Source organism: Psittacula echo (genome assembly GCF_963264785.1).
Source record: "Psittacula echo genome assembly, chromosome: 6".
Lineage (NCBI taxonomy): Eukaryota > Metazoa > Chordata > Aves > Psittaciformes > Psittacidae > Psittacula > Psittacula echo.
The window spans coordinates 37,088,752-37,115,671 of NC_137743.1; the positions used below are offsets into that span (position 1 = coordinate 37,088,752).

General features: G+C 39.0%; 1 protein-coding gene across 1 annotated transcript in view; it reads left to right on the forward strand.

The window, feature by feature from the left end:
* KYNU (kynureninase) overlaps positions 1-26,920 on the forward strand; it is a gene marked incomplete at its 3' end in the record, with an annotated part of 58,207 nt that overhangs the window by 22,341 nt on the left and 8,946 nt on the right. Inside the window, exons 4-9 of the mRNA XM_080621500.1 lie at positions 63-124; positions 1,502-1,573; positions 2,965-3,039; positions 4,405-4,551; positions 10,183-10,281; positions 11,056-11,129. Of these exons, the coding sequence (XP_080477626.1) occupies positions 63-124; positions 1,502-1,573; positions 2,965-3,039; positions 4,405-4,551; positions 10,183-10,281; positions 11,056-11,129 (529 nt within the window). The remainder of the gene's footprint in view (positions 1-62; positions 125-1,501; positions 1,574-2,964; positions 3,040-4,404; positions 4,552-10,182; positions 10,282-11,055; positions 11,130-26,920) is intronic.

Consider the following 26,920-nt stretch of genomic DNA (forward strand, 5'->3'; position numbering starts at 1 on the left):
GATTTCTCTGAAATTATAAAGAAAACCCCCAACCATTTTATTTTTCCTTTTTATCATTTCAGGGGCCAAAAGACAGGAAGTAGCCTTAATGAATGGGCTAACTGTTAACTTGCACCTCCTGATGGTATGTCTTTGAGATGTATATTTCATGTCTCTTTGGCAAGTATTCTTTTTTCCTTTCCTTGCGCACGTAAGCAAAATGTTTCCTGGGGACCTCACAAAGACAGCACTGGATGATAGCCTAACTTTTCTTAAGCCTTGGGAGTTGTATCTTGAATGATGTTTTGTCTTGTGCAAGACCTGTCTCCACTTACTATTAAGCAGAAAAGCTGGACAGAAAAATATTTTCAAGGACTCTGCAGGGCAAGTCTGGGTTGTTCTTTAATGCGCTGCATGTCATCCTCAGGAAGGAGATTATATTAAAGAAATTTTACAAATAACATCAAATTTGATTTTCATACCAAATTTCAGTTTAAAAAACAATAGCTCAAGTGTGAGCAAGACAAAGCTGTAGTATCAGTCAAGCTTAAAATGCAGTTACACACATGTGATAGCATTTTGAGTTATGCTGGTTTATATATGCCTACAATGTGGTTTTGATTTTTATAACATAGTGACCATAAATGTAGCTTCCTTATGCACCGTCTCTGTGGCTACAGACAGCCTGTCTCATTCTCTAGTATTTCCGAAGGTTTGATTCAACTTAGTGAAGACGTAAAGCTTCATTTTGTGTGGTTCACACAAAAATATTTATTGCTGGGATATGCTGCTTTGTAATGTCTCTGACCTTTGTTAAATTAAGAACCCTGAAGCAGGACAAGTACCAAGCAGTACCAAGCCAGTTTACCTGGCTACTCTGCCTTAAATTAGTGAAATGCAGCCAGATTCATGCCAGACTGCTTGAGCACAAAGCCTGTGCTGAGTTGTGTGTAACCACTGCCAGCATGAACAGGAGGGCTTGTAAGTCTTCTCCTAGTCCTCTCAGCATGGTGACAATCTCAGCTTGCCTCCATGTGAGGGACTGAGATGGAAAAACCATTCACCTAAAGGTGCTGAGATGAGGTCTTTGCAGAAGGCTTAGTCCTTTGGTTAGTCTTGTTTCAGAGGATGGGATGTTTTGATAACTAATGCTTTAGGGGAGGAGTGGAAATCCATTTCTTTTGCATTGTTTTCTACTCTTCAGCTGTGGGTATGTCTGTGGGATGGAGCTGGGTGAAATCCCAGCTTCCCTGGATGCAGTCAATGCGTTGCCATCTATTCCTGTAAGTGCAAGTTTTCACTGCTGGATTTTTATGTCTGTTGTTATGGATATGTAAAATGCAGTATTATGGCGTTTTCCTCCTTTCATGAATGGGCAAAGAAATATGTGTAACTTCTGGGGAATTTTCTGTAGTCTGCATGAAAGTAAACCAATCTTTACTAATTTATATGCTGGGAGCATCTCTCTTATCTCTGCTTAGGTACATTTCAACATTATTTTTTGTTTTTTAATTTTTAACAGCTATCTTTCTTTAAGCCTACTGCAAGACGCTATAAAATTCTTCTAGAAGACAGAGCATTTCCCTCTGACCATGTAAGAAATTAATATTTCACCATATTTGTATTATTAATCATATTTTTCCAAAGAATATCAGTGGCCTGATTTGAATATTTATTAGCTCATCTTGTCCAAGTAACATTACAATAAAAAAATCTGTCAGGAGCTTTTGAGCTCAGCATATTTTACAGATCGTAGCTTTATTCCTTTTGTTCACATAAAATATGTTACAAGAGGAAGAGACTGAATGGGTACATTGATTTATTAGTCTTTTTAAAGACATTGAACAAACTGCTGGCCTAAATCAACTGAAGTTGTAAATTTTTTATTAATTCTTGTTGCTGTTTTATTTTATGAAGCCAAATCAATACAAACTCACTATATTAACACTTAGATATCCCCAGACAGAAATGGAAATGTTTGGTCTTAGCACTAGATTACTAGTTCAAACAAAATTTTTCTGCTATAAAATAGAAGACAATAGCCTGTGCACCACAATTTAGAGCAAATTAATCTTTGGTTTTGTGGTCCTCTGCTATCTTATCATCAATACCATAAACCTATGGAAATTAATAACAAATTTGATCTCTAAGGTATGAGAAAAATGACTCAAGCTACTAACAGGTTTATTTGTAATGAAGATGGTGGCACAGATGTATAAACCTCAAATTACCTTCATTCTAAGTAACGTTCATATCAATCCCATGTTTGTTCCAGGCACATTTGTTACATTTGGAATCCATTTGCTTAAATTTCTATGGCACCTCAGTAGGAACCTGTGCAACTGCTGTCACTTCAGTTCCTGTCATGTAATTTTGAACCATTTTATACCATTATTCATTGATTTTAATGCGATCTCCAGAACAATTATTTATTGATAAAATCAGTGGATTTTCGAAATAGCTTGGGAATTTAGAGCTCTTATTTTTTCCTAGCTATGCAGCAAATTGAAGACATAAGAATAACATGGCACAGCATGTATGTGCTGGCCAAACCTCATTTGCATTGAGAGCAGTGCATGTGACAGGCTGGGATGTAGCATGTGCTACCAAGCCAAGTAACTACTCAGGGCCCCTGGAGAGGAGTTCATTCTTCTCCTTGGCTGTTACACATTCAGGCTTTACTTGCTGGCATCTGGTAAAGCACATCCTCCACCATATTTCCACCCTCATTCTGAACTTATGCTGTAGGGTTTAGTTTTTGACTCTGTCCTTGTTGTCTGATGATGTGAATCGAATTCTGATCTTTTTCAGACCAAAACTATGAAGCTTTCAGTGGAGTTGGGTTAGGCTTTCAAGTGTTAATTTTAGTGAAAGGCAAGGCATCTGAATCTGTTTTCTGAAGTTCTGAGGTGTCTGGTAATTTTTTTTTTTAGTTCTTTTATCATGTATTTGCTCTAACATGCTTTGCATGGAAATCTCTTTCAGTATGCTGTTGAGTCTCAACTTCAACTTCATGGACTTGATGTGGAGAAATGTATGCTCACGATGCAGCCACGGGAGGTTGGTGAGAAATATGTCAGTTCGGCTTGCTGTCACAAAGGGCAGAAGCATGTTTCATATGAGCGTAGTCATATATTCTCAAATATTCTAGTATCAGCCTGTAGAAGTATTAATTTGTTTCTAATAATACATTTAGGTAAAATTTATGAATCATGTAGTCTCTTTCTGTGTATACTTTTTGGTATTAGAACACATTTTATAATTGTATGATTCAACTAGTTAATTTTCCTTGAACAAAAAAAGAATTATACCTTATTTTTCTCTTTGCAAAAACTGACTGCATCCTTAGACAACTGAAAAATATAGTAGCTAATTGAGAATCGCTCTTGTCCTTTTAATGTTCAAAGGTAAAAGATTGCCATAACACAAACAACACTGTGTCTGTATCAGCATAGGCTAAGGGAAAGGTCTTCTTTGAGTAATGAGTTATTCAGATTAATTTGAAAGACTGCCTTCCTTTGCTTTTTAGTATTGAGAACTTTGCCACCTTGCTATAAACTGATAGTGACCTTTTTCTTCTGAAATCTGAGTCATCTTGTGAGTAAAGAGCCCACTCCTGACTGCTTGATAGATCTGCAAAAATTGTTGAGATAATAACAGCTACTTTCAATTCAACAGTCTTGTCCAAGCTCTTTTTAGTAACATGTCTAATTTAATTCTAGAGTTTCACTGCTTAATTAATCCCTAGGTGGTGCTATGTTTTACATGATTCCTTGCTAGGAAGATAGGAGGAGGATAAGGCAGTAATCTTCCTAAAAAAAATCAAGAATGAGGTGCCTTTTTTTTTTTTTTTTTTTTTTAATTCCTCTATATTTAATGACCCCAGGTTTGGGGATTTTTATACTTGTGATGACGTGAGACTTATTGTTTTTAAAATAAAATATGGCATATTTATAATATCTTCCTGTGGGATACAAAGTTTATCAGAAAAGTACAGTGTGAAACTGATAGAAAACTTTAAAGTCTTGTGGATGTCACAAATTTCAGCTGCCACATAAAAATCATTATGTAGGCTAATTTTTCCTAGACTTTTTTTACTGTAAATTAAAACTGTCTGAAATATTAAGGAATATGAAGCATGCTAGAATATGAAGTCAATAGACTTTTGGGTTTAAGTGGCACTTTCAAGATACGTTTGCTAATGATTTCTTTTTTTTTTTTTTTTTTTTTTGAGGTGGCTTACTTATAGGCTACTTCATACACTTCATAGAACTACCTTTGTATATCATTGCTATACTAAAGATTTGCTTTTGGTCTCCTTATGCAAGCAGCACAGCTCATGGTAAAATATAGATTATGAAGTAAGAAATGACAGTTTTATTATGCCAGAGCTGATATAAAATGTGTGCTTTAACTTTGTTTGAGGGAGAGGAGACCCTGAGGACTGAAGATATTCTTGCTGTAATTGAGAAGGAAGGGGATTCTATTGCTGTCATTCTCTTCAGTGGGGTGCAGTACTACACGGGACAGTTTTTTGACATCCCTAGAATAACAAAGGCTGGCCAAGAAAAGGTAAGGTTGTTCCAGACCCATCCTTTTAACACCAATTTTAGAACAATTTTTCTATGAAATATTTATAATTTCTACTTTTTCTGGAACGAAATGAAGCATATGCAGGAACCTGTGGGGCTCTGATACAAAGTAACAGCAGTCTGTGCCCAGATCCTCTGGAGATTGTGTGCTGCATGAAGAAATAGTCCTGTGAGAAGAGTCTTGCTGGAATGACTTAAACAATATGGAGAGATAATTCATGACTATTAACTTCTATTGGACTTTTATTGAAGGATAGAATTTCAGGAGGTTCAGGGGAGAAGGAGGAGGAGGTAATCACAGAACTAATCTCTCTTTAAGAGTTTGTGTTAGCTTTCCATCTTTTTTGGCAGACTTTCATTATTTTCCTCCTTTCCTGCAGCTTTGCTGTGGCAGCTTTTTCCCCCAGTGTGTAGGGAGGTGAACTCCCCATGGACCCAGCAGTGTTTGGACTCAGCTGATCAGTTTTCTGGAGGCAGGCACAACATGGGGCACATCAATGTTTTAAGACGGCTGTATTTTAGTGATGATTCAGCCTTCTGAGCTTGGAGGCAGTGTGTTCTGTGAACATAGCTGTGAAACTTCTTTAACCATTTCTATTGCTTTAGGCATCCAAGAGAAAATATTTTTTAATTAAGTCTTTTTATCAACAGGAGGTCACCAGACTTTCTGTAGGGGTAGTCTTTTACTGGATGTACCTTATCTCATAAAAGATTAAACCATTCAAAGATTTAGTATCACTGGATTTTGGCAAGCCAGCTAACTATTTATATTTGATGTTTTAACTCCCTGGAGAAGTTCCTGGCTCGCAACAGGCTACACATTTTCTGTTTCTGTAGGTTTGGCAGTGGAAATTTTTCTGGAGGTCAGGGAGTAACTTATGCTTCTGGAAACTGATGGTAAAGTCTCCCTTGAGAGAGCAGAGCAGGTGTGAGAGCTAGTGCAGGCCCTGTGGGATATGAAAAGGGAATGTTCTCACAGAGCAGCACCTGGCAACAAAATTGTTCCTGAACCCGGTACAAAACAAGACTGACTTCTGACATGGATGCAGAAAATGAAGGGAAAAACAGAAATGGAGGGAATCAGCTGCAGGGGGAAATGGGTCTGTGTATTAGCTCCATGCAACTCAAAAAGCACCTTCATGGTGTTTTCCTTGGGGGTCTTTCATTATTTTGCTGACCACAAATAATCAAAAGACTATGCTAAAATGTTTGAAAGTTAATGCAGGTTATTAATAGGACGATGCCACCCACTGCTCTGCTCTCTCTCACTCCTGGTGGCAGTAAAGCTTTCATTCAGCTCCCAACGCCTACGTGCCTACAGTGATTTTTCCCTGAAATCTGCTGTGATGTGCCTGAAAGGTGTCTGAGAGAAAAATCTTTCTTCTCTACTGTAAATATGAACATTCTGAGAAAAGCCTATCACTTTACTGCCTCACTAAAGATGCTCTCTGGACTGTGGGACACGTGCTTGGATCAGTGGAAGTGGTGCAGTTTCACTGAAAGCAATAAACTATCCTAAACGGGCTGAGAACCTGTGTTCTGGGAGAAGAGTAGTCACTCACAGTTTATTATCTGGAATGAAAGTGGGTTTGATGTTTATATTATCTGATATAACCAGGACTTGTTGGAGAAAACTTAAAATTTCTATAAAGCAATGCAAATAATACTATTAACTCAGGGGTATGTGCTTCCACATGAATATACACAAAACCACTGCAGATTTATAGTCTGTGTCATGTTACTGAAGAGCAGAGCAATTTCTGACAGCATTTCAGTACTCCAGCAGGCACAGGTAGATGTCAAATGTCTATTTCCACCTGCATGACTGTTAGAAATGCCATAATGTAGAAGTGAGTCTCTTCTTCCAGAGATTTAAAAAAAAAAAAAAAGAAAGTATTTGCCAGCTTCTTTGTGGTTAGAATATGTAGGGCTGGGATGCTGGTAGGTTCATGATCTATAATGACATTAGTGTATTTAAAAAGAAAAAAATAATTCAGCCTGAAGAAGTGTTTGAGTACCCATAAGGCTTGAAAAGTATGAGACAGCCCTGTTTTTATTTCCATACTGTCAGATAGGATCAGCTCAATGCCCTTGCAGACTCTGCCCCCTGGATTAAGTGATGTTCATGTGTTTATATAAACCCACTATGTAACATGCTGCTACACCACCCTTGAACATCTGCATATGGCAAATATTTACTTGAACAGCTACAAAGTCAGGGTTTCATGAAGAGTTTTCTGTCTTAATGTTGATAGAGGTATTACTGTATCCTGCTACTTCTCTTAGTCTCAGGGCTTCTGGTTACCAGAAGTCCCCAGATGCTGCATCTTCAGAAGCAATTAGCTTCTCTCCTCTTTTCCCAGGTCAGAGATGATGTTAGAGCCACCACTGGATTAGGGGGTAGAAAAACACCAACACAACAACAGGAAAACCAAATCAACAAAAAACAAACCAAACAGCTGTTAAACCAGAATCATTAGCATCTATGTAATGTGTATAGGCTCAGTTTCTGTTTGGTGGCATCCAGCTAGTCCCTGTTGCCAGATTGATGAGCTTTCAGGACAGTAAGTGCATAGACTTAAAGACCATATCTCCTTCAAGAGCTTCTGGATTGTCTTATACGTAATACATTATCACAGAAATGTTGGAAGTCCTTTAAAATGTGCATCAAGAGAAGATAAGCCCAAGAAGTCATGTTCATAGCAGAAATGCAAGGCTCTCCTTCCTGTTTGTGATGATGCCATGCTCCTGAACAGAAAATAGCTTGGAGGGAGCTGAGAAGCAAGAAAGTCAGAAGTGGAGAATACAGGGCGGAAGTGTCATTTGAGAAGAGGAGGCAAAAAAAAATCACTTGTCAGACAGTACAGCAGAGTGAAAAGTCCTACGCAGATGGTCTTAATAATTCTTTTAATGTACATTTGAAATAAAATCCTGCAGTGTTGTGGCCTATCACAGCTTCTCCAGAGATTTGAGCTGCAAGCTCAGAGGTCTGGAAAATGTCCTAGGATGCTTGAGGTCAATCATTTATGAATTAAGTTACTGATTTCCTTTTACATTTTTTAAGCCAATTTCCTAAGTTCTCTGCGTACATTAAGATTCCTCTCAGAGTGAAAGCTCTGCACATAGACAGCTTCATTAAGTCATTAAATATTAAATGAACTAAATTAAGCTTGAAAAATTACCTCAGGCTATTTTTCCATCTTAGGCCTCTCAGATAAATCAAAATTACTATGTATTGTGCAAGAAACTCATCAGCAGGCTGAAGGGGGTGTAACAGTTTGCCTTGTTTCATTCTTCTGAGCTTGCTCTAGAGAATGGAAGGGGTTGAGTCATTTTATTCTTCTACAAGTGAAGAAATGGCTGACTTTTAGGAGACTACTTTTCAAATACAATTTTCATTTCATAAGTTATATTGTATTTTCCACTGACTCTGTACCATATGTAAAGTATTTTAATCTCTTGAGTCCCAGTAGGAAGAGCTTTAAGATCCCTCATCTTAATTTCTTTTCCTGTCTTTCTTTCTAAATGTCCCAGCTTTGCTGGTCTGAAACTGTCATTTCTCTCTCGCTCTCCAAATGTCATTGTCCATGCTGAGTTGTTACCTGCTGGTTATCAGCAGCTACCCAGACACTTTGCAGAAATGACTTTCAGATGTTAGAATAAAATGGAAGATGCAGGGGAGAACACATGTCCTTCTTTTTGCCCAGAGCAGATGGAAAGCTCTGTTATCTCCTTAGTCTGGGGAAGCGACACTCCCACGCAGTCCTTGTTCTGCGTGGCTTGTGCAGAGAGAGCTGTTTCAGTTTGTTTTACTTTTTCCATGCAATCTGTGTGGCTAAACATTTGCAGTTTGTGTGACTTTATTGCCAGACATCTACCAGGGAAAGCAAGCCAGCATGACCCAACTTACAGATGATGACTTGAATGAAATGGTGCAAGTGAGTGTTTCTGAGATGATGCAGGAAACCTGCTAGCAATGAACCCAGATTTTTAGGCTATGCTTTATTAGTAAGTTAAATAGCGTCCAGTAAGATTTACCAAGCAATTTCAAAGTGCTGCGGAGCAGTTAAAGAGGCTCAGGAAGATGGTGGTATGTTGTTGGCTCTCCTGTTTGAGGGCTATAAGCCTATGGTGTGGGTGCAAGCTGGTCTACTCCAGGCAGTGTCAGTGCCCAAGAAAGTTTGTGCATGTTGAATTTAGAGATAAAAGTAATACCTGTAAATATTTAAATCCAGTCAACTGAAATTTCGAAGTTAATTCTTTAAAAGCCTACAAAAATCTTCTTGTTCTCTAGCTGATTGTCTTTAGTTTGCTGTAGCTGAACCAAGGCCATTTTATTTCTAAAGCATTCAGTGCTTCAGCTTCTCTGCATTAGCTTCACCATTTCAGTTGACTTGTCTTAACTCACTTGTGTGTGTGTCTCTATGAAGACAAGCCACCAAGGACGTGAAGGCTAGGCTGTTTATTGGAACTTTGATTCCAATGTTTAGATCATGCAACTGCTATGGCAGTGAGTTTTCTTCCCATAATTTTGGAGTGACTTCTCAAGCTGATAACTTCACCAATATCTCCGTTAGAATTAGTTTGTCACATCTTAAAATGCTGCTTCATTCAAATTGTTATCTAGTTTTTACAGAAGATTAAATATACAAAAGAACTGATTAAATAATTTAGCTAAGGCTCCCTTTGTGCAAGAAACAGCAAGAGATTCTTAAAATCCTTTGGTTTATTATTGGACATGAATTTTTCTGCAGTCTGTGCTCTCACTCTTAGTCCTGTCATGCTGCTTGCAAGCAAGCTGTTTGTGTTTTAGAAGCAAAATGCAAAATAGCATTTAATTTGTAGTCCTGGCACAAAAGGCAATTTTATTTCTCTGTGCTTAAATAAATAGCAAAGCTTGAAAGAACTTTTTAGTTTAAAAATACTGCCATCCAGCGGTTATTTTGTGTGCAAAAGTGCTACTTTTTGAAGTACATGTCTGTGGTCCTTACGTATATACACATATATTTATTTTTTTTATTTATTTCTTTTTTATTTTTTTTTTTTTTTCCCCCAGTGCCCTATGCAAATTGTGGTCGTGACAATACAACAGTTTTCAGAGAAATGACAGAATGTTTTGTAACCTTTTAGGGAAAAGTACAGAAATGTTTAAGGTCAATGTTTTGCATCTCACCCATTTGGATTCCCAAAGAGCAAGATCCTCACAGTTTAAATATCAGAGAGTCTTTAAGTATAAGTACGTAGTAGACTGTAATTGTTCATGAATATTGACATCATTATACACATTAATATTTTGTCTCTGCCTAGAGCTTGTCATGCCATACAACAGTTTGAAATTGTTCTGCATACTTATTTCAAGTGATTCCACTTTACTGCATGAGAAAAGACTTAGGAATCTAAACCACATCCAATCATCCCTGAAGACAAGCCCGCAAAACAGTTCATGCTTTCTTACATATACTATGGTATAGAAAACTTGTTTCTAGTAATAACTCAAACCAAGATCGGACTTCATAGAGAGCAAGCAAAGCTCTAAAGATGTTTTTTTCAAAATATTTTTATAGTGATGATTATCTTGATAAGTAGCATATTACTAATCTCTTTTCTGCAGGGTTGCTTTGTTGGATTTGACCTGGCTCATGCTGTTGGGAACATAGAGCTTCATTTGCATGATTGGGGAGTAGACTTTGCATGCTGGTGCTCCTACAAGGTAAAATCAATTCACTGTTTGAGCCTATTTTCCATAATGTCACTTATGATGGGTCAGCAAACAGGTCAAATGAATAAGAACTGCACCTTAGCTGTTGATCAAGACTTGGATACATGTTTGAACCAGTCCCAGTGGGGAGGTGGAAACTGACTTTGGTGGTGGCTTTGTTATGAGATGTCCAAAAGAAAACAGTATCAACGACCTGCAAGGCCTTGTGGGTGTGAGATGGATGCTAGTGGTGTTTAAATGTCTGCTCTGAAGCACACTGTGGTCTCCAGTCACAGTATCAGGGGCATTTTTTTTATTTTTTGTGCAGAGAAAGTCTTGTGGCTATAAGCTTTTCTTAAGTAGTCCTTAAATAAGAGAATATTCTTGTCTAAACTTAAATAATTTCAATTGATAGAACAAGATATCTTTAGTTCCTTTGAATTCTCTTGCACTTAAGAACCAACAGACACAGTCAGATGAATTGTTTGATGCCTTTGCTATATGTGTTTTGGCTTGGGACTGTTTCAGCCATACTTCAATTTTCTAACCTTTTGTCTGTTAGACTTCAACTATCATACATAAGCCAAGAAAGCTATTTCTAGGACTAACCTGAAAAAATATATCTGCTTTTACATACATCAGCATTTTGAGACGAATGCTAAGATCTCCAGTTAAAGATGCTAGAAGTGTTAAAATTGGTCTGTTTTATAAAGCAGGGTGAGGGAAGTAAAGCTATACTTTACAGATAACGAGAATGAAGTGTACATGTTGATTTATTCTTTGCAGTATTTAAATTCTGGAGCAGGTGGCATTGCTGGTGCCTACATTCATGAGAAGCATTCCCGAAGTATTAAACCAGTGTAAGTATTTTTCTATACCTAAATAAAAGATGCTTTGAAGTTCAAATGAAAAAATATCTTCCCTTTGAGTTCAGATTTAAAAGTGAAAAGGTGTAAAGATTCTTCATTGTAGACTATGGGCATATGTATCTATGTGTGTATGCAGATATGTATACATATGAAGAAGAAATTACCTGTTTCAAAAAATGTCATTGGAGTAATATTTTTTACTGACTTATTGTAGCAATGAAAAGGGTAGTACTTTAGATAATTTATCTGACTTTGTTACCTCAGATGGGTTGTTTTATGTTAATTTCAGTAAATTTTGAAGTTGTTAATGTACACGTTCACATCTTAAATGCATTTCCTTCTTGAAGTCTGCTATCAGTTCTAACCTAAGTATAATCATAAATGAGAATGCTTATAATACTAAACCCAAGCAACCTAAATCAGGCCTATGAGACTGTTTAGTGTAAAGAGAATATTTAACATCTTTCTTTAAAAATGGATTTTTAAAAATTATTGAAGTCTTTGCCTGGTGAATAAAATCAAAGACAATTTCAATGTTGTGTCTAATAGCTCTTTAATACTGGCATGTTTCCATTAAAATTGTATCCACTGGTAAAGCTAGGAAACACTACATAGCGATATGTGTTCTTAAAGACTGCATAACCATGAAAAGCTGTGCTGTCAGCTGAGGTTAGTTGCATTAACCCTACACCCCCCCCCCCCCCCCCCTTACTTAAAATGTTCTATGACTGCACTATGCGTATGTATATGAAGAACAGTAGTATTAATGCTTCTAATGCACTGACAGATATAAACATTTCTTTCTGGCTATAATGCTTGAAGAAATTGTTGGCCCTTACTTTCATTTTAGCTTGAAGAAAGTAAACTAAATCAGGTTTCAGAGAGAAATAATATTACAATGAAAAACTTCACTATACTATGTGCTGGTTTCAGACTGTCTAGACTCCCAGGAGATAACGAAATAATGCTGATAAGTTCTTCTTAGTCACCCATAACAGAAAACTCATTACGATGACATATGATCTGTTGTAAACTGATTTGATCCTCATATGTGAACACTGGCCAAATATTTCAAATATCTGGATACTTCTTCTGGAAAGGCATTGCAGATTTTGTTTGTTTGTGTTGTTTTTCGGGTTTTGTTTTGTTTTGTTTTTTCCTGCTTCCCTTTTTGCCAGGTGTGGGCATTGCTCCTATGTCCACACCTCTGGATCCTGGTTGTGGGGACTGGGAAGATTGCTGAGTAGTGAAACAGTGTGGGCCAGCTAGAAATCACAGAACAGCAATAGGAAGTATGAAGAAAATCTCAAGGACTTTGAGTCTTTTTAACTCCTTGATGAAATTTTGCAACTTCTGTGAGGGTACTGTATGTAAGAGCTTAAGTTAGTTATTCCTGTACCAGCTTCTTCATACACAGCCATTAAATTGTGCACTGAATCTGGATACTGAGTGTCAAATAGTTGCCCATATGAAATAGGCTTTTTTAGCTTAGGGCCTAGTTAAGGATATAATTCCAAACTTCCTGTATAGACCCTTTGCATTATTTATTTTCTTTTTTCCATATTTCCTGAGATTTGATAATCTTTCATCAAATTGTTTGTAGTAAATATGCATTACTTTTCTTTCTTTTATGCATCAATCAGCCATTTCAGGTCTCCAAATAAGGCAGTGAGACAAAGGAGAATTTGTGTCAAAGTATTCAATTTTATAGCTGATTTAAATGCAGAGCAATTTGCTGTATGTTGTGGTACAATCAAATAGAGTGGAATTTAACTGCTCTGAAGTTGAAGGTTTTATGTTGCATCTAAAAAGTCTTTGGCTGTCATCTGAATCAAGGATGACACCCAGTGGCCAGACGACTCCATTCTAAAACAGAAGCGTCAAACACTTATGTTTCTTTGCATCTCAGCCCACACAAGTGGCTAATTAAATTCCACCCCAGCTGAAACCATTTTGTCATTTAAACTCTCTGAAATAATGTTTTTAACTCATAGCCAATATTGTGGAAGTCCCTGCCTATATAGATTTCTTTAATTTATCTCATCCTTCATATTTTTATAGGTAGCTATTTGCATAGCAACTAATGTATTGTATGCCAATATAAAAATATATGTTCGGACCTTAATCAGAGTGGCAGACCCAGAACATTTGCCAAGTGCCTTTGCCTGCTACTGACTGAGTCTGGGACAAAAAGGACTTGGGTGTTTATTGAAAATTAAACAAAACTAAATCCAAAATTCTAATTTCAACCCCCATGCCCATCACCAAAGGCATGTATGCATTTTATTTTAAATTACCTTAATTTTATGAGAATGCTTTTATGTCAAGGGTCTTCATAGTAAGAGCAGTGTAAGGAAATAGGCATTCACATTGTAGATATGCCTGGTTTCAAAAACTGGTTTCCTCTTCAGTTGCTCCTCCATCCTGAGCCTGCTCCCTGGACAACAAAACTTATTTGTTGCTGCTTTTTTTTTTTAAATGTAACTTGGGAAAGAGTTATTAATTTAATAGCATTACCCCCGGGTACTGGGGGCCATGCCAAAACTGCTTTGTGTTTTGAGTCTGCAGGGGTTGTGGCAGCCTAACTGCAAACTTAAACAACTCAAACCTGGCATTATTCAGTAATACTATACCATGTCCCAGGAGACAAAAGGAAATACCAGTCCTGCTGTTCTTCTTCATGGATGTGCAAGCTTTCTACAAGAGTCGAAAAAGTTGGTAATTCACCATAGGATTTATGCCTAAAAACAAGGTTTGATCCTTCAGTCTAATGGCTGGCAGATGGGGGTTATGAGCAATACAGACTTGTTTTGTGTTACTGCAAAGACCAGCATGCACTCCCTGGCTTAGCTGCGTGTCATGGTTTAACTCCAGCCAGCAACTAAGCCCCACATAGCTGCTCATTCACTCCCCTGCAGTACGATGTGAGAAAGGATAGGAAGGGTGAAAGTGTAAAAACTCATGGGTTGAGATAAAGACAGTTTATAAGGTCAATCAAAAGCCATGCATGCATAGGCAAACAAAGTAAGGAATCCATTCACCACTTCCCATGGGCAGGCAGATGATCAGCCATCTCCAAGAAAGCAGGGCTCCATTGCACATAACGGTTACCTCATACCAGCTACTATAAAGAAAATTAACTCTATCCCAGCCAAAAGCAGCAGACTAGGGATAGTTCTCTAATTCACTGTAAAGGCCATGGGTCTAAAAGTTACATGTTGTAACCATCCTAATTAACATCTGCACCCAAGTATGTTGGATAGTCCTTTGCTAGTCCCATTTCTTCCTAGAGCAGTAAAACTGAATCAGTCTGGCATATATGCATCCAATATATCCTTATTCTCTCATGATCTCACCTCCTTTGGAGTCTGTTTTAATACTCAAATAACTTTTTTAATACCTGCTCTATATATCACAATGCAATATATTCCTGGCTAATTGTGCTAGAGCGATTTCTTTATGCGAAGGTTTCAGGTAGAAAAAGACCTGGACAGAGCAGAGTTATGAAACACTACTGAAACTGTTCAGTCAGTGCAGGCTAAGCCTGTACCACCAAGCTTCCACGGAATACAGTTAGGTGGGGTTTTATCTGTTTGTTTCTTTGTTTGTTTTGGTGTGTGTGGTTGTCCTGGGTTCAGCAGTAGCAGTCATTTTTCTCCTTCTTAGTAGCTGGTGCAGTGCTGTGGTTTTGACTTTCGGCCTAGGAACACCGCTGATAACACTGATGTTTTTAGTTGTTGCTAAGTCATGTTTAGTCTGACCAAAGACTTTCTGAGTCTCATGCTCTGCCAGGGAGGAGGGGAAGCTGGGGGGAAGCAGAGACAGGACACCTGACTCAAACTAACCAAAGAGGTATTCCATACCACAGCACGTCATGCCCAGGATGTAGAACTGGGGGCAGTTACCCATAAGGGCTAGATCACTGCAGGGGTTGGGCTGGGTATCAGTCGGCGGGTGGTGAGTGGTTGTATTCTCTTCCCTTGTTATTTTCCTTATCATTATTATTATTAGGTGGTAGCAGTCGTGGTTTGTGTTATACCTTAGTTACTGGACTGTTCTTATCTCAGCCTGTGGGAGTTACATTCTTTTGATTCTCCTCCCCATCCCTCCAGGAGTGAGGGAATGAAGGGGGGGGAGTAAGAGAGAGCTGCGTGGCTGAATTGCCAGCTAGGTTTAAACCACGACAGTGGTGTCCCCCCTCCCCCTTTTTTTCTCCCTATTTCTCAATTTCTCTATTTATGAAAAGAAGGATAACTAAAATCTACCAATCAATTTAGCTATAATGAAATGTGAATATTTGTGAGTACCTAGGGTAGTAGGTACAGAAGTTAGTTGTTCAGAACAGAGTATTTGCAGTTGTAAATGTGCAGTGAGTTCAACTGTGCTGTCAACATGGCATAAGGGACAAGAGGGGACAAGCATGCAAAGTCCTGAGATAAGAGAAGAAAAAAAAGTCCTAGTCAAATCCCTGTAAGAAGTAAAGCACAATTTAAAAAGATGAAAGGGAAATAAATGTATGTAAAGCAGTCAGCAGAATAATAGGTAAGCCTTGGCAGAGGATTAAATGAAAATTGTACACAGTCTAGTGTTTAAAATTAAAGGATTTATCAAGACTTAACTTTAGCATTCACCAGAACCAGGTAGAGTTTAAAAATAAAATGTTTGTGTGATGTGCAGAAATGCTGTGCTGTATGTGCAGAAAACAGCTGATGTCCAAAGAGCATGTCTGCTTTCACTATAGGATTAAAAAAGAATCAAAGAACAAGAAACAAAAAAGTAACTATAACTAGTTCAAATTAGCTTTGAGAAACACAAGGTATCTTCCAACACTTTCTTCATAGACACAGGTAAGATAACAATCGTTTCTCTTTGATAACTTTCCTTTTTGGTGTCTTGGTTCCAATGAAAATGCCAGATAACAAATAGTTTCCCACAATTTCTTTATACAGACCAGGATTGATTTTTGGTATGTGAACTTTTACTCTGGCATGAGATAAACAAAAATATGCTATTCCAGCTCCATTCATCTTCCCCTTCCCATTTTTCCCAGGTGCTCTGGGTCCCCACTCTGCTCCAGGGCAGACCCTCTCTGCCCAGTAACTGTTTTGTGAGAGGTTGCTCAACCCCTTCCAGGGCTGGTAGCTCCAGCTGAGTTTTTCTTTAGTCATTTTCTTGTTCTGTGATGAGACACCACATTATTCCTTTCTGAATTAGAGCTGCAAAATCCCCAAGCTAAATAACTGAAGCTTCCATGAAACTGGTGAAAGTTTGGAGCAGTGTGAGTTGGAAGCAAAGGACAGTCATAAAAAGATTGGGTAGGTTGTTTTATATCTGTTGTATTGGATCTTGTTTAAAATGCTTCTAGGAATAACAGGCTAAGATGGTCCAATTCTCACTCAGAACTGATAGATTCAAGGATCAGTATCTCAGCGCTACTGAAAGTTTTAGCAGAACAGAGCACCTTGGCCCAGCCAAGGAAGACATCTGAAGAATCAATGCAGAGACTTCAAGGGAGCAGCACTGAATTTAACAAGGTGGAAAGTCAGTGATCACAAGTGGAAGTGTTGCTGATCACATGCTGCTGTTTCCAGAAGGGTTTGTCATTGGTCCTAATGGACTCAAATTGTGGACTAATGTATGGATAAACTATTAGTGGAATGCAACTTTTGTCCCTGAGTACGTAAAGTATCCCATACTGAGGTAGAAATGAACTGTTTCTTTGCCAAGGAGATGGGACCAATTTAGTTCCTTGAGCTAATTTAGAAAACAAAAGTTAAAACCTCCCTTGGGAAGAGACTGTTTAGGAATCCAGGCATTGGCTAATTAGGCTTAATTGCATTGTCTTGGGACAAGTGATTTATTAGGCCAATCTAGACCCATGATGGGCCTGAAGGGCTGTGTTCTTGGATTGAAAACTGAATGGCAAATATCCAAGAGCATTTTTTAACTTTGGAGTGAGTCTCTGGGAGGAAAAAAGTGAGAGGTTAATGTGCACTCACATCATCTATTCCCATTCTCATTTCTTCAGCTCTGTACCTCCTTTTATGTGACTCCCATGCTTGTCTCCTTGTTCTGTCAAGCATTTTCTCTCCATCTTCCTTTAAATCCTCCCTTATAAGTAAACTGTGTCATCAAGCAGTCTTGTTTCTTTTCTTGTTATAAATAATCTAATTCTTTCATCTCTGAAAGTCTTCCCCTGATTTGTCATCTTCGCTCTGTTAAGATTTTAAGGTGTTTGAGGGAGGAGCTATAAGTCTCCTTGTAAACTCATGGGACTACACCTGAGTAAATGTGCCATATATCAACTCTGCATCATCTATAGGATAGGTGGAGTGAGTATGAAAGTAATGTACTGTTTTCATTCCCTGTGCCCTGTGTATTCTCCCATGCTACCTAGCCACTCTTAGTTTTGAAAAGTCAAACCTTAAAATTAAGCATGTAGAAAAAGATTTACATGGTTCATGTAAAATTTCTCAAATATAAAGTAGTGTTTTTAAAAAGCATAGTGCTGAACTGATTGCTGGTTTTCATTTATAGCATGGGTTACAGATATTTTGGGGGCAGATTTTATATATATTTAAGTCTTTGCTGGACAACTTGTTCTTCCTTTTGTCCCAAACCCCACCAACAATATGCAGAAATGTCATTCATTATAGGTAATGACATTTCATTGTAGCTAAATTTATTGGTAGATTTTAGTTATCCTTCCTTTTATAAATAGAGAAATTGAGAAAATGGGGAGAAAAAAAGGGGAAGGGGGAACTCCGCACACACCAAAACAAACAAAAGTCATAATGCTTTTCACAGCATTTTTTATTTTTTATAATTTTTCTTATAAGGTGGAGGCTGGTCAAATTCTTGCAGTAAGGTTTAATGGTATTCATTCTTCAGTAATTATTCACTAGATTAATGAGTTTACATATTAGTTCTGAGTAGAATCAAATTTCTGATGTGTGTCTCCTGGAACACACTGACGGGACATACACCATTTAGTCTGCTCTGCCATGGCCCTTTTCCAATCCCAGCCTTGGAAATGAGAGGGACGTGGCTGTGTTCCTTGAGGATGTAGTTTTCCATCTGCCACCTCTAGCTTTTCTCATCATATGGTGTAAGACACAATTGTTTGAACACATGAAAGGAACACAACAGGCTTAGCCTGATGGAAAGGTGAATGTAGCCTGGGGGCAGCTCTTGCATCCCCTTTAACTAGCAAGGAAGAGATCCTGGGGCTCTCCTCAGAGCCTGTATGGTTGCTGTGATTTTTTTTCCCCACACTTCAAAGGACACGTCGTGTTAACTGCCTTCCCTTTGCGTCTCTGTTCTTCACCTTGAGACAGGCAGTTTTGAAAGCACTTTGCTGTGTCTTGATTTCTCCCAGTAAAAGAAGGCAGTGAGTTAGTTTCCTTCTTCTGAATGCACTTGCAGAGACGCAATGCTCAAGCTGGTGTCACTCACCTCTAACAAAATGGAAAGAAGACATTCTTTGCCTAACTTTTTAATAGGTCACAAAGAGAGAAATTATCTTCCCTCTTATTAGGCCAGGTCTACTGGGGGCTGGTAGAGCTGATCTGACAAAGAAGAGGAAGAGAGGTTTTGGTAGGAGGCTTGCCAGGCTGCTTAAGGTCTCTTTAAACTAGATGTGTTGGGGGAGGGGGGCATAGTTTCATCCCAACACACCCAGTCAGTTGCCAGCACCTACAATAAATGCTTGGATCAATGCAGAGATATTCCAGCTGCTCCAGCCAATGAGCCAGCTTCATTTGGAGCTCGACTTAGATGCCTCTATACAAATGCCCGTAGCATAGGAAACAAACAAAAGGAATTAGAGATGTGTGCACGACTACGGGAGTATGATATAGTAGGCATCACGGAAACATGGTGGGATGGCTCCTACAACTGGAGTGTTGGAATGGAAGGTTATTATTCTGACGAAATCCATCCACGGGTCCTGAAGGAGCTGGTGGATGAAGTTGCTAAGCCACTGGCCATCATATTTGGAAAATCATGGCAGTCAGGTGGAGTTCCTGACGACTGGGAAAAGGGAAATATAACCCCCATTTTCAAGAAGGGGAAAATGGATTACCCGGGGAATTACAGACCAGTCAGTCTCACCTCTGTGCCTGGCAAACTCTTGGAGCAGATTCTCCTCGAAGGCACGCTAAGGCACATGAAAAACAGCAAGGTGCTTGGTGACAGCCAGCATGGCTTCACTAAGGGGAAATCCTGCCTCACCCATTCGGTGGCCTTCTATGATGGGACTACGGAACTGATGGACAGGGGCAGAGCAGTTGATGTCATCGACCTGGACTTATGCAAAGCGTTCGACACTGTCCCACACAACATCTTTGTCTCTAAATTGGAGAGACACTAATTTGATGGGTGGACCACTCGGTGGATAAAGAACTGGCTGGATGGCCGCACGCAAAGAGTTGTGGTCAATGGCTCGATGTCCGGCTGGAGACCGGTAACGAGTGGTGTCCCTCAGGAGACTGGTGTTGAGACCGGTCTTGTTCAACATCTTTGTCGGTGACATGGACAGTGGGATTGAGTGCGCCCTCAGCAAGTTTGTCGATGACACCAAGCTGTGTGGTTCGGTTGATAAGCCGGAGGGAAGGGATGCCATCCAGAGGGACCTCGACACGCTTGTGAGGAGGGCTGATGCCAACCTGATGAAGTTTAACCATGCCAAGTGCAAGGTCCTACACCTGGGTTGGAACAATCCCAGGCACGGCTACAGGTTGGGCAGAGAAGAGATTCAGAGCAGCCCTGTGGAGAAGGACTTGTGGATGTTGGTCAATGAAAAAATGAACATGATGCAGCAGTGTGCACTCACAGCCCAGAAAGCCAACCGTATCCTGGGCTGCATCAAGACGAGCGTGACCAGCAGGTCAAAGGAGGTGATCCTGCCCCTCTATTCTGCTCTCGTGAGACCTCACTTGGAGTATTGTGTGCAGTTCTGGTGTCCTCAACATAACAAGGACATGGAGCTGTTGGAACAAGCCCAGAGGAGGGCCACGAGGATGATCAGGGGACTGGAGCACCTCCCGTATGAAGACAGGCTGAGAAAGTTGGGGCTGTTCATCCTGGAGAAGAGAAGACTGCGTGGAGACCTCATAGCAGCCTTCCAGTATCTGAAGGGGGCCTACAAGGATGCTGGAGATGGACTATTCATCAGGGACTGTAGTGACAGGACAAGGGGTAAGGGGTTCAAACTTAAACAGGGGAAGTTTTGATTGGATCTAAGGAGGAAATTCTTTACTGAGAGGGTGGTGAGGCACTGGAATGGGTTGCCCAGGGAGGTTGTGAATGCTCCATGCTTGGCGGTGTTCAAGGCCAGATTGGATGAGGCCTTGGGTGACATGGTTTAGTGTGGGGTGTCCCTGCCCATGGCAGGGGGGTTGGAACTAGATGATCTCAAGGTCCTTTCCAACCCTAACTATTCTATGACTCTATGATTCTATTATGCTTATGTCTTAATCTGTACGTTTCTGTATCTACCTCACAGAACCTTTCTTTCTTAAGGGGGGGGGAAATTATTATTTTCAACAAAACCCATCAAGTAAATCTTCTGCTGTTTCCACTAAGAGCTTGCTTGCTTCTGTGCAGAAATGTACTGGAACAAATGCAATTTTGCATTTGGAATTTCCTACGATATGTTGACTCACTTTTAGTATTTCATGATTTTTCACTTTTCCTACTTCAGATTCCCACTTTTCTTACTTTCTATGAATCAAATCAAATCTAGGGTGGGTTGCTTCATGTTTCAGGTAAAAAGCAGAGGTGATAATCCTTACATTTGAGTTAATAAGGATCCTAGTATGACAAAGTCTTGCATTAATATTGTGATTACCATATTAAAAACCAACAAAGATCCAAGGAAAAGCAACTTGCCATATCTTAAAAATTTTATATTATAGTTCAGTCAGATACATATATTATTTAGAAATCTATCTGGATATCATCCTCTCAAAGATTCATTCAGGTTATTGAGGAAACTGTATGGTTCAGTAAATGCATCACAGTAATCAAAACTATTCAAGTCTCCTCTATGTCAGAATTCACATTTAACAGTAGCTCTAGGAGGGATTGTTTCTTTTCCTTTGTGTTTAATTTAATCTATTTAAAACAGCCTAGAAAAAATTACTGATTTCTTAAAGAATGTAATACACTTTTTTATCACCATAATATAATTGGGAACTATTCAGTACTTTAGAAAAATCACTGAAAACTTTATTAATATCTCTATGAGTAAATTGGCTCCCTGCTTGATTTTTAATTTCTGGTGTTAGGCAGAATATTTTATTTCCCCTTACTAAATGTTCTAACGTACTGTTGGCTGTATTCCCCCTTTTCATATATCTGATATTTGGCTAGTGAAAGTGATCTATGAGCACTTTATGATAATAGTTGTTCGTAAGCTGATTTAACAGTTTTTAATTCAACTTCATTAGCCTTAGAGGGGTTGTTTTTTTGTGATATCTTTTCCTGGGATTTAATTTAGGCTCCAATTTTGTCTGCTGCTTGATCATACCTTTCTTTTGCCTGATCATGGCGAATGAAATTATCATCCCTTATTGCAAGAGCCTTAGAGGTTTGGCAGAGAGCTCTGTAACTCCAAGGGGCCCTGATTGGATTCAGAGCATTGCAGCCATTTCTCTTTCTCATGCCCTGATCACAGAAACTTGTTTCCTGCTACAAAAGTGAACTCAATCTCCTTTTGTTTTGACCTGGAGGGGTAATATGGAGGGACATGTTGAAATTGGTGTATTCCCACTTGTGTTGAGTCTAAAAGACTAACAAGGAAAAAATCAATTCAAGAAGAGAGTGTGTACCCTTTATCTTCAAATACCTATCAGCTGTAAATCACCTTGCACTTGATTGGCCAAACAGCCTAGGCTTTTCACCCAAGAGTCCCTCTAATTGTGACAACAGTTGTGTTAAATTTTCCACCTTGGAAAACAGTGAAGCTCCAGGAGCTGCCCAGCTACTTTTGGAAAAAGCATGATTACTCAAAAATAGAGCTTCCTTAATTTCACCCATCACAGTTGCATAGTTAAGTAAGTGTCATTGTTTAGATTATGAAACTGTTTTTCAGGATTTTGGTCTTTGCTTTTTAAACTTGCTGCTAGGCAGAAAGTGAAGTTAGCTATTTTTTTAACCAAGACTACCCTCAAAATAGAGAATAAAACTCATCTCCATTTAGATGGTATTGAAAATGTAAGTTACTTCACAGAAGAAAACTGTCATGTTATTAGCCTCTAATACAATCATATGACTTTGGTCTTTTGACAAAGTAAAGCCTCATTGATATTAAATATGAAAAGTTACTACTTTCATAATAAGGAACTTTGATTTTTTTCTACTGAGTTCTAAAAGACTGTCAATTAATAATGTATGGCATTGCTTACAAGTCACATATGCTTAATAATTAAGAAACATTTGTAATGAGTTTAAAAGGGTAAAGAAAGCATCAGACTATTTGCAAGTCCAGAACTACAGAAGTCTGAGGCTAATAATTACCTGGGCTTCAAAAGCTTTTCAAATTCTAACAACAGATCTTACTTAAAATTAAGAAAAGACATTGCACAGAAGAGCTTAATGAACGACGTCCAATCCTACAATTTGGGATAAAGAATATTTAAATAGACATAAGGCAGGAAAAAAAAAAAAAAAAACCAACAAAAAAACGCTTTAAATATAGCTTCTGGCAAACTTGACAAGGTTTTCTGAAGGAGACAGTGAGAATTAGGTTTCCAAATACTGCTAGAGTCTAACAGGGGCTGGCTACTAACTGCCTTAATCCCCCATGCGAATCCTAGCTCATATATATATATATATATATATATATATACACTCTCTTAAGTATACTCTATTACTGACAGCTTCACAGTATATGAAGAATTTCTCCTACACAAGAGGGTTAAAATCTTTAGATTCTGCGTTTTAGTGATGAATCTAGGGGTCACTTTTCAGTCATTCTTTATTTTGATTAAGCAGACCCCTCATCACCACACCAAATATTGTTTGAAATCTTTTTCTCTCTTCCAGCATGCTGTTGGCAGGGGAGCCCTGGGTCAGAGTACGACCTTGCTGTTGTTGCCAGAATGGAAGGGATGGAGTTGCAGTGAAATAATATTTTCCACCCACGTGGGCTTCAGCTGTAAAACACCACGTAGAATTAAGTGATAGAAATATTGTTTGGGTTTGTTTTTTAATTATTTTTTTTCCTCAAGATAAGTGCCAGTTAGGAGACATGGATCAAGGAAAACATTCATTTCCAAATGCAACAAAAGCATAACACTGGAAACTACTTTTGAGCCTGAGAGCATGATTCAGGGAAGATTAAAAAAACAGTGGCATCATCCATTACCTCCAAATCCCTTTCCCTATCTGTGTTTCAGAAAATCCAGTGTAAGATACCCAAAGTCAATCTTTTTCTCCATTCTTACATGGTCCTTATTACTAAGTACATAAAAACATTTTAGCAAATATATTCTCACCACTCACAAAAGAGTTAGGGCCGTACTGAGCAGCATTTCTAGAGATGAGGGTTTGAGGCATGGAAAGACTAAATGACTCATCCATGATCAGACAAGTCTGTGATAGCAAAGAAAATAATTGAAACTCCTCAAACTCTAGTCAGTGAGCCAAAAATATGCTATGTAAAGCAATGAGTATTTTTTTCTCATTTCTTTAGGGCGGTGTTGTTCTTTCTCTTTATTCTGAATTTTGGCATTGAATCCAAAGATGCTTGTGCTTAGAATAAAATTAATGCAATAAAAGCGAAATTAAAACATATAAAAGCTGCAGTTAGAAAACTGCAATAAAATTAATGCTGAGTAGAATGCAAAGACTATGCCCCAGCTGTTGAGTCTGAGGATCAGGTCTGTGCTCAGAGTTTGTGGAGAGCCATTTGTAAATGCAGGTGAGACTAAGGTGGGTTTGAGTGGGTGATACAACTGTTCATAGGAGTTTGATTACTGTGATATCTCAGGGGCACCTCTCCTGAGCAGCCCTGGAAGGCTTCAGGTACCTGGGACTGGTAGCAGGATGCCTTCTGCACACACACCACAAGCTGTCCATTGCTCAGATAACCCTTTTGATTAACAATGTGTTATAACAAGACAAGAGCACAGTTTGGGTGCAATTACACATAAAAGGCAGTGACCGGTAAAACATTAAGGTGCACAAGTTGATGGGACTGGATGAAATGCATCCGTGGGTCCTGAGGGAACTGGGGGATGGAGCTGCCAAATCATTATATGTCATATTTGAGAAGTCATGGCAGTCCAGTGAAGGGAACTGAAAGAAAGGGAACTGCTGACTGGAAAGGGGAAAATTTTTAAAAAGAAAAAAAAGGAAGACTTGGGGAACTACACGGCAGTCGGTCTTATCCCAGTGACCAGCAAGATCGTGCAGCAGATCCTTCTAGAAACCATGCTAAAGCACACGGATAATAAGGAGGTGATTGGTGACAACCAATGTGGCTTTACTAAGGGCAAATCATGCCTAACAAATCTGGTGGCCTTCTACATTGGGACCATGGCATCTGAGGATAAGGGAAGAGCAACTAACATAATTGTGCAAGGCATCTGACACTGTTCCACATGGCATCTTTGTCTCTAAATTGAAGAGACACGGATTTGACAGATAGGCCACTCAGTGGATAAGGAATTGGCTGGATGGTTGAACTCAGAACTGTGGTCAATGGCTCAATATCCAAGTGGAGATCCTTAATGAGTGGTGTCCCCCAGGGGTCAGTACTGGGACCATTGCTGTTCAGCATCTTAGTCAGCGACATGGACAGTGGGATTGAGTGCACCCTCAGCAAGTTTGCTGACGACACCGACCTCTGTGGTGTTGTCAACACACTGGAGGGAAGGGATGCTATCCAAAGGGACCTTGAGGGGCTTGAGATGTGGGCCTGTGAGAACCTCATGAAGTTCAACAAGACCAAGTGCAAAGTCCTGCACTTGGATCAAGGCAATCCCAAACACAACTACAGGCTGGGTAGAGACTGGACTGAAAGCAGCCCTGAGGAGAAGGACTTAGGGGTGTTGATTGATGAGAAGCTCAACATGAGCTGACAGTGTGCGCTCTCAGCCCAGAAAGCCAACTGTATTCTGGGCTTCCTCAAAAGGAGTGTGACCAGCAGGTCAAAGGCAGTGATTCTTCCTCTATGCTGCACTCTCATGAGACCACACCTGAAGTAGTGCATTCAGTTCTGGGGCTCCCTGCAAAAAAGGGATGTAGACCTGCTGGACTGAGTCTGGAGAAGGGACACAAAGATGACCAGAGGGCTAAAGCATGTCTTCTATGAAGACAGGCTGAAAGTGTTTGGCTTGTTCAGATTGGAGAAGAAAAGGCTCTGACGAGATCTTAATACAGTCTTTCAATACGTAAAAGGGGCCTACAGGAAATCTAGAGAGGGACTTTTTAACAAGGGCACGTAGTGATAGGACAAAGGGGAAATGGTTTTAAGCTGAAAGAGGGAGGATTTAGATTAGATATTAGGAAGAAGTTCTTCCCTGTGAGGGTGGTGAGGCACTGGGACAGGTTGTCCAGAGAAGCTGTTTATGCCCCATCCCTGGAGGTATTCAAGGCCAGGGTGGATGGGACTTTGAGCATCATGGTCTAGTGAAAGGTGTCCCTGCCCACAGCAGGGAGTTGGAACTAGGTGATCTCTAAGGTTACTTCCAACCCAAACTATTTTATGATTCTGCAATGATTCTTAAAGGTTTATAGTGGGACATTTGCAAAATTAGACCTTTTTTTTCCCAGACACTGATTTTTACCACATTTCACAAAATGCATTTTATCTGCAGTGTAAAGCATGTAATTTTAGAGTCCTGTTACTAACAAGTTTAAGGGTTTTTTAAACAGAAGCACATCATATAAGGATTTTCAGAGCCTTCCACATTATGTGTTTTGCAAAGATTATGGTTTGGAATTCAGAATCAATTTGGATCTTGGTGCCTTTATTTTTGAAGCAGGAATAGTCAAAATGGTGACTGCATTTCAAAATATTCATTTTGCATGCAGAGTAATAACTCTTCAATAAGAAACTTTATTGCGGTATCTTAATGTGCAGTTTTATTGCCTATTATTTTTAGCGAGCATTTATAAAGTGTTATGTTTGGGGTTTAGTACCTTAGCTATTTCCCATCGCAACAGGTTGAAATTTGGCATAGCAGTGACAACCTTCATTTCAAAACTTTCACGGAAAATTGCAAAGAGCAGATTACTGTTTTTTGTTAATTTCTACACTTCGAAGCTTGTCAACATCAATGTTAAATAATGTGACATTTATATGAACCATTAGATCAACGAGAGTGTAGGACCAGAGCTGCCTCAAAGTTGATAACCTGTAGTGACATCTCTGAAGTTCTAGAACAACCAAAAAGGGAGCAGGGAAGAGGGAAGAAAGAGAAAAAGCAAATTGTCAAGGTTATGGTAGGAAAGGGCAAGACAGCTGAAAATGTTTTTTATTAAAAAATAAACAAACCAAACCAAACCAAAAAAACCTTCATTCTGTCATTTTGGAAAAGTTCTGAAATTTCATTTTCCAAGTTGGAAATGTGATGCCACAGCAGAAATCTGTTTTTAAGCCAGCTTCAGATTTAGCAAGTTTTGAGCATTCAAAATGCAATCAGCGTGCTTTTCATCAGGCTCTATCTGGGTAATATAGTGGTTGATGTTTATTTTGTCTTTGGCTTTACGATGTGGTCCAAATAGAATTTTTGTTTCCTCCTTGCTTTAAAGTAATAGTCCAAATGTTATAT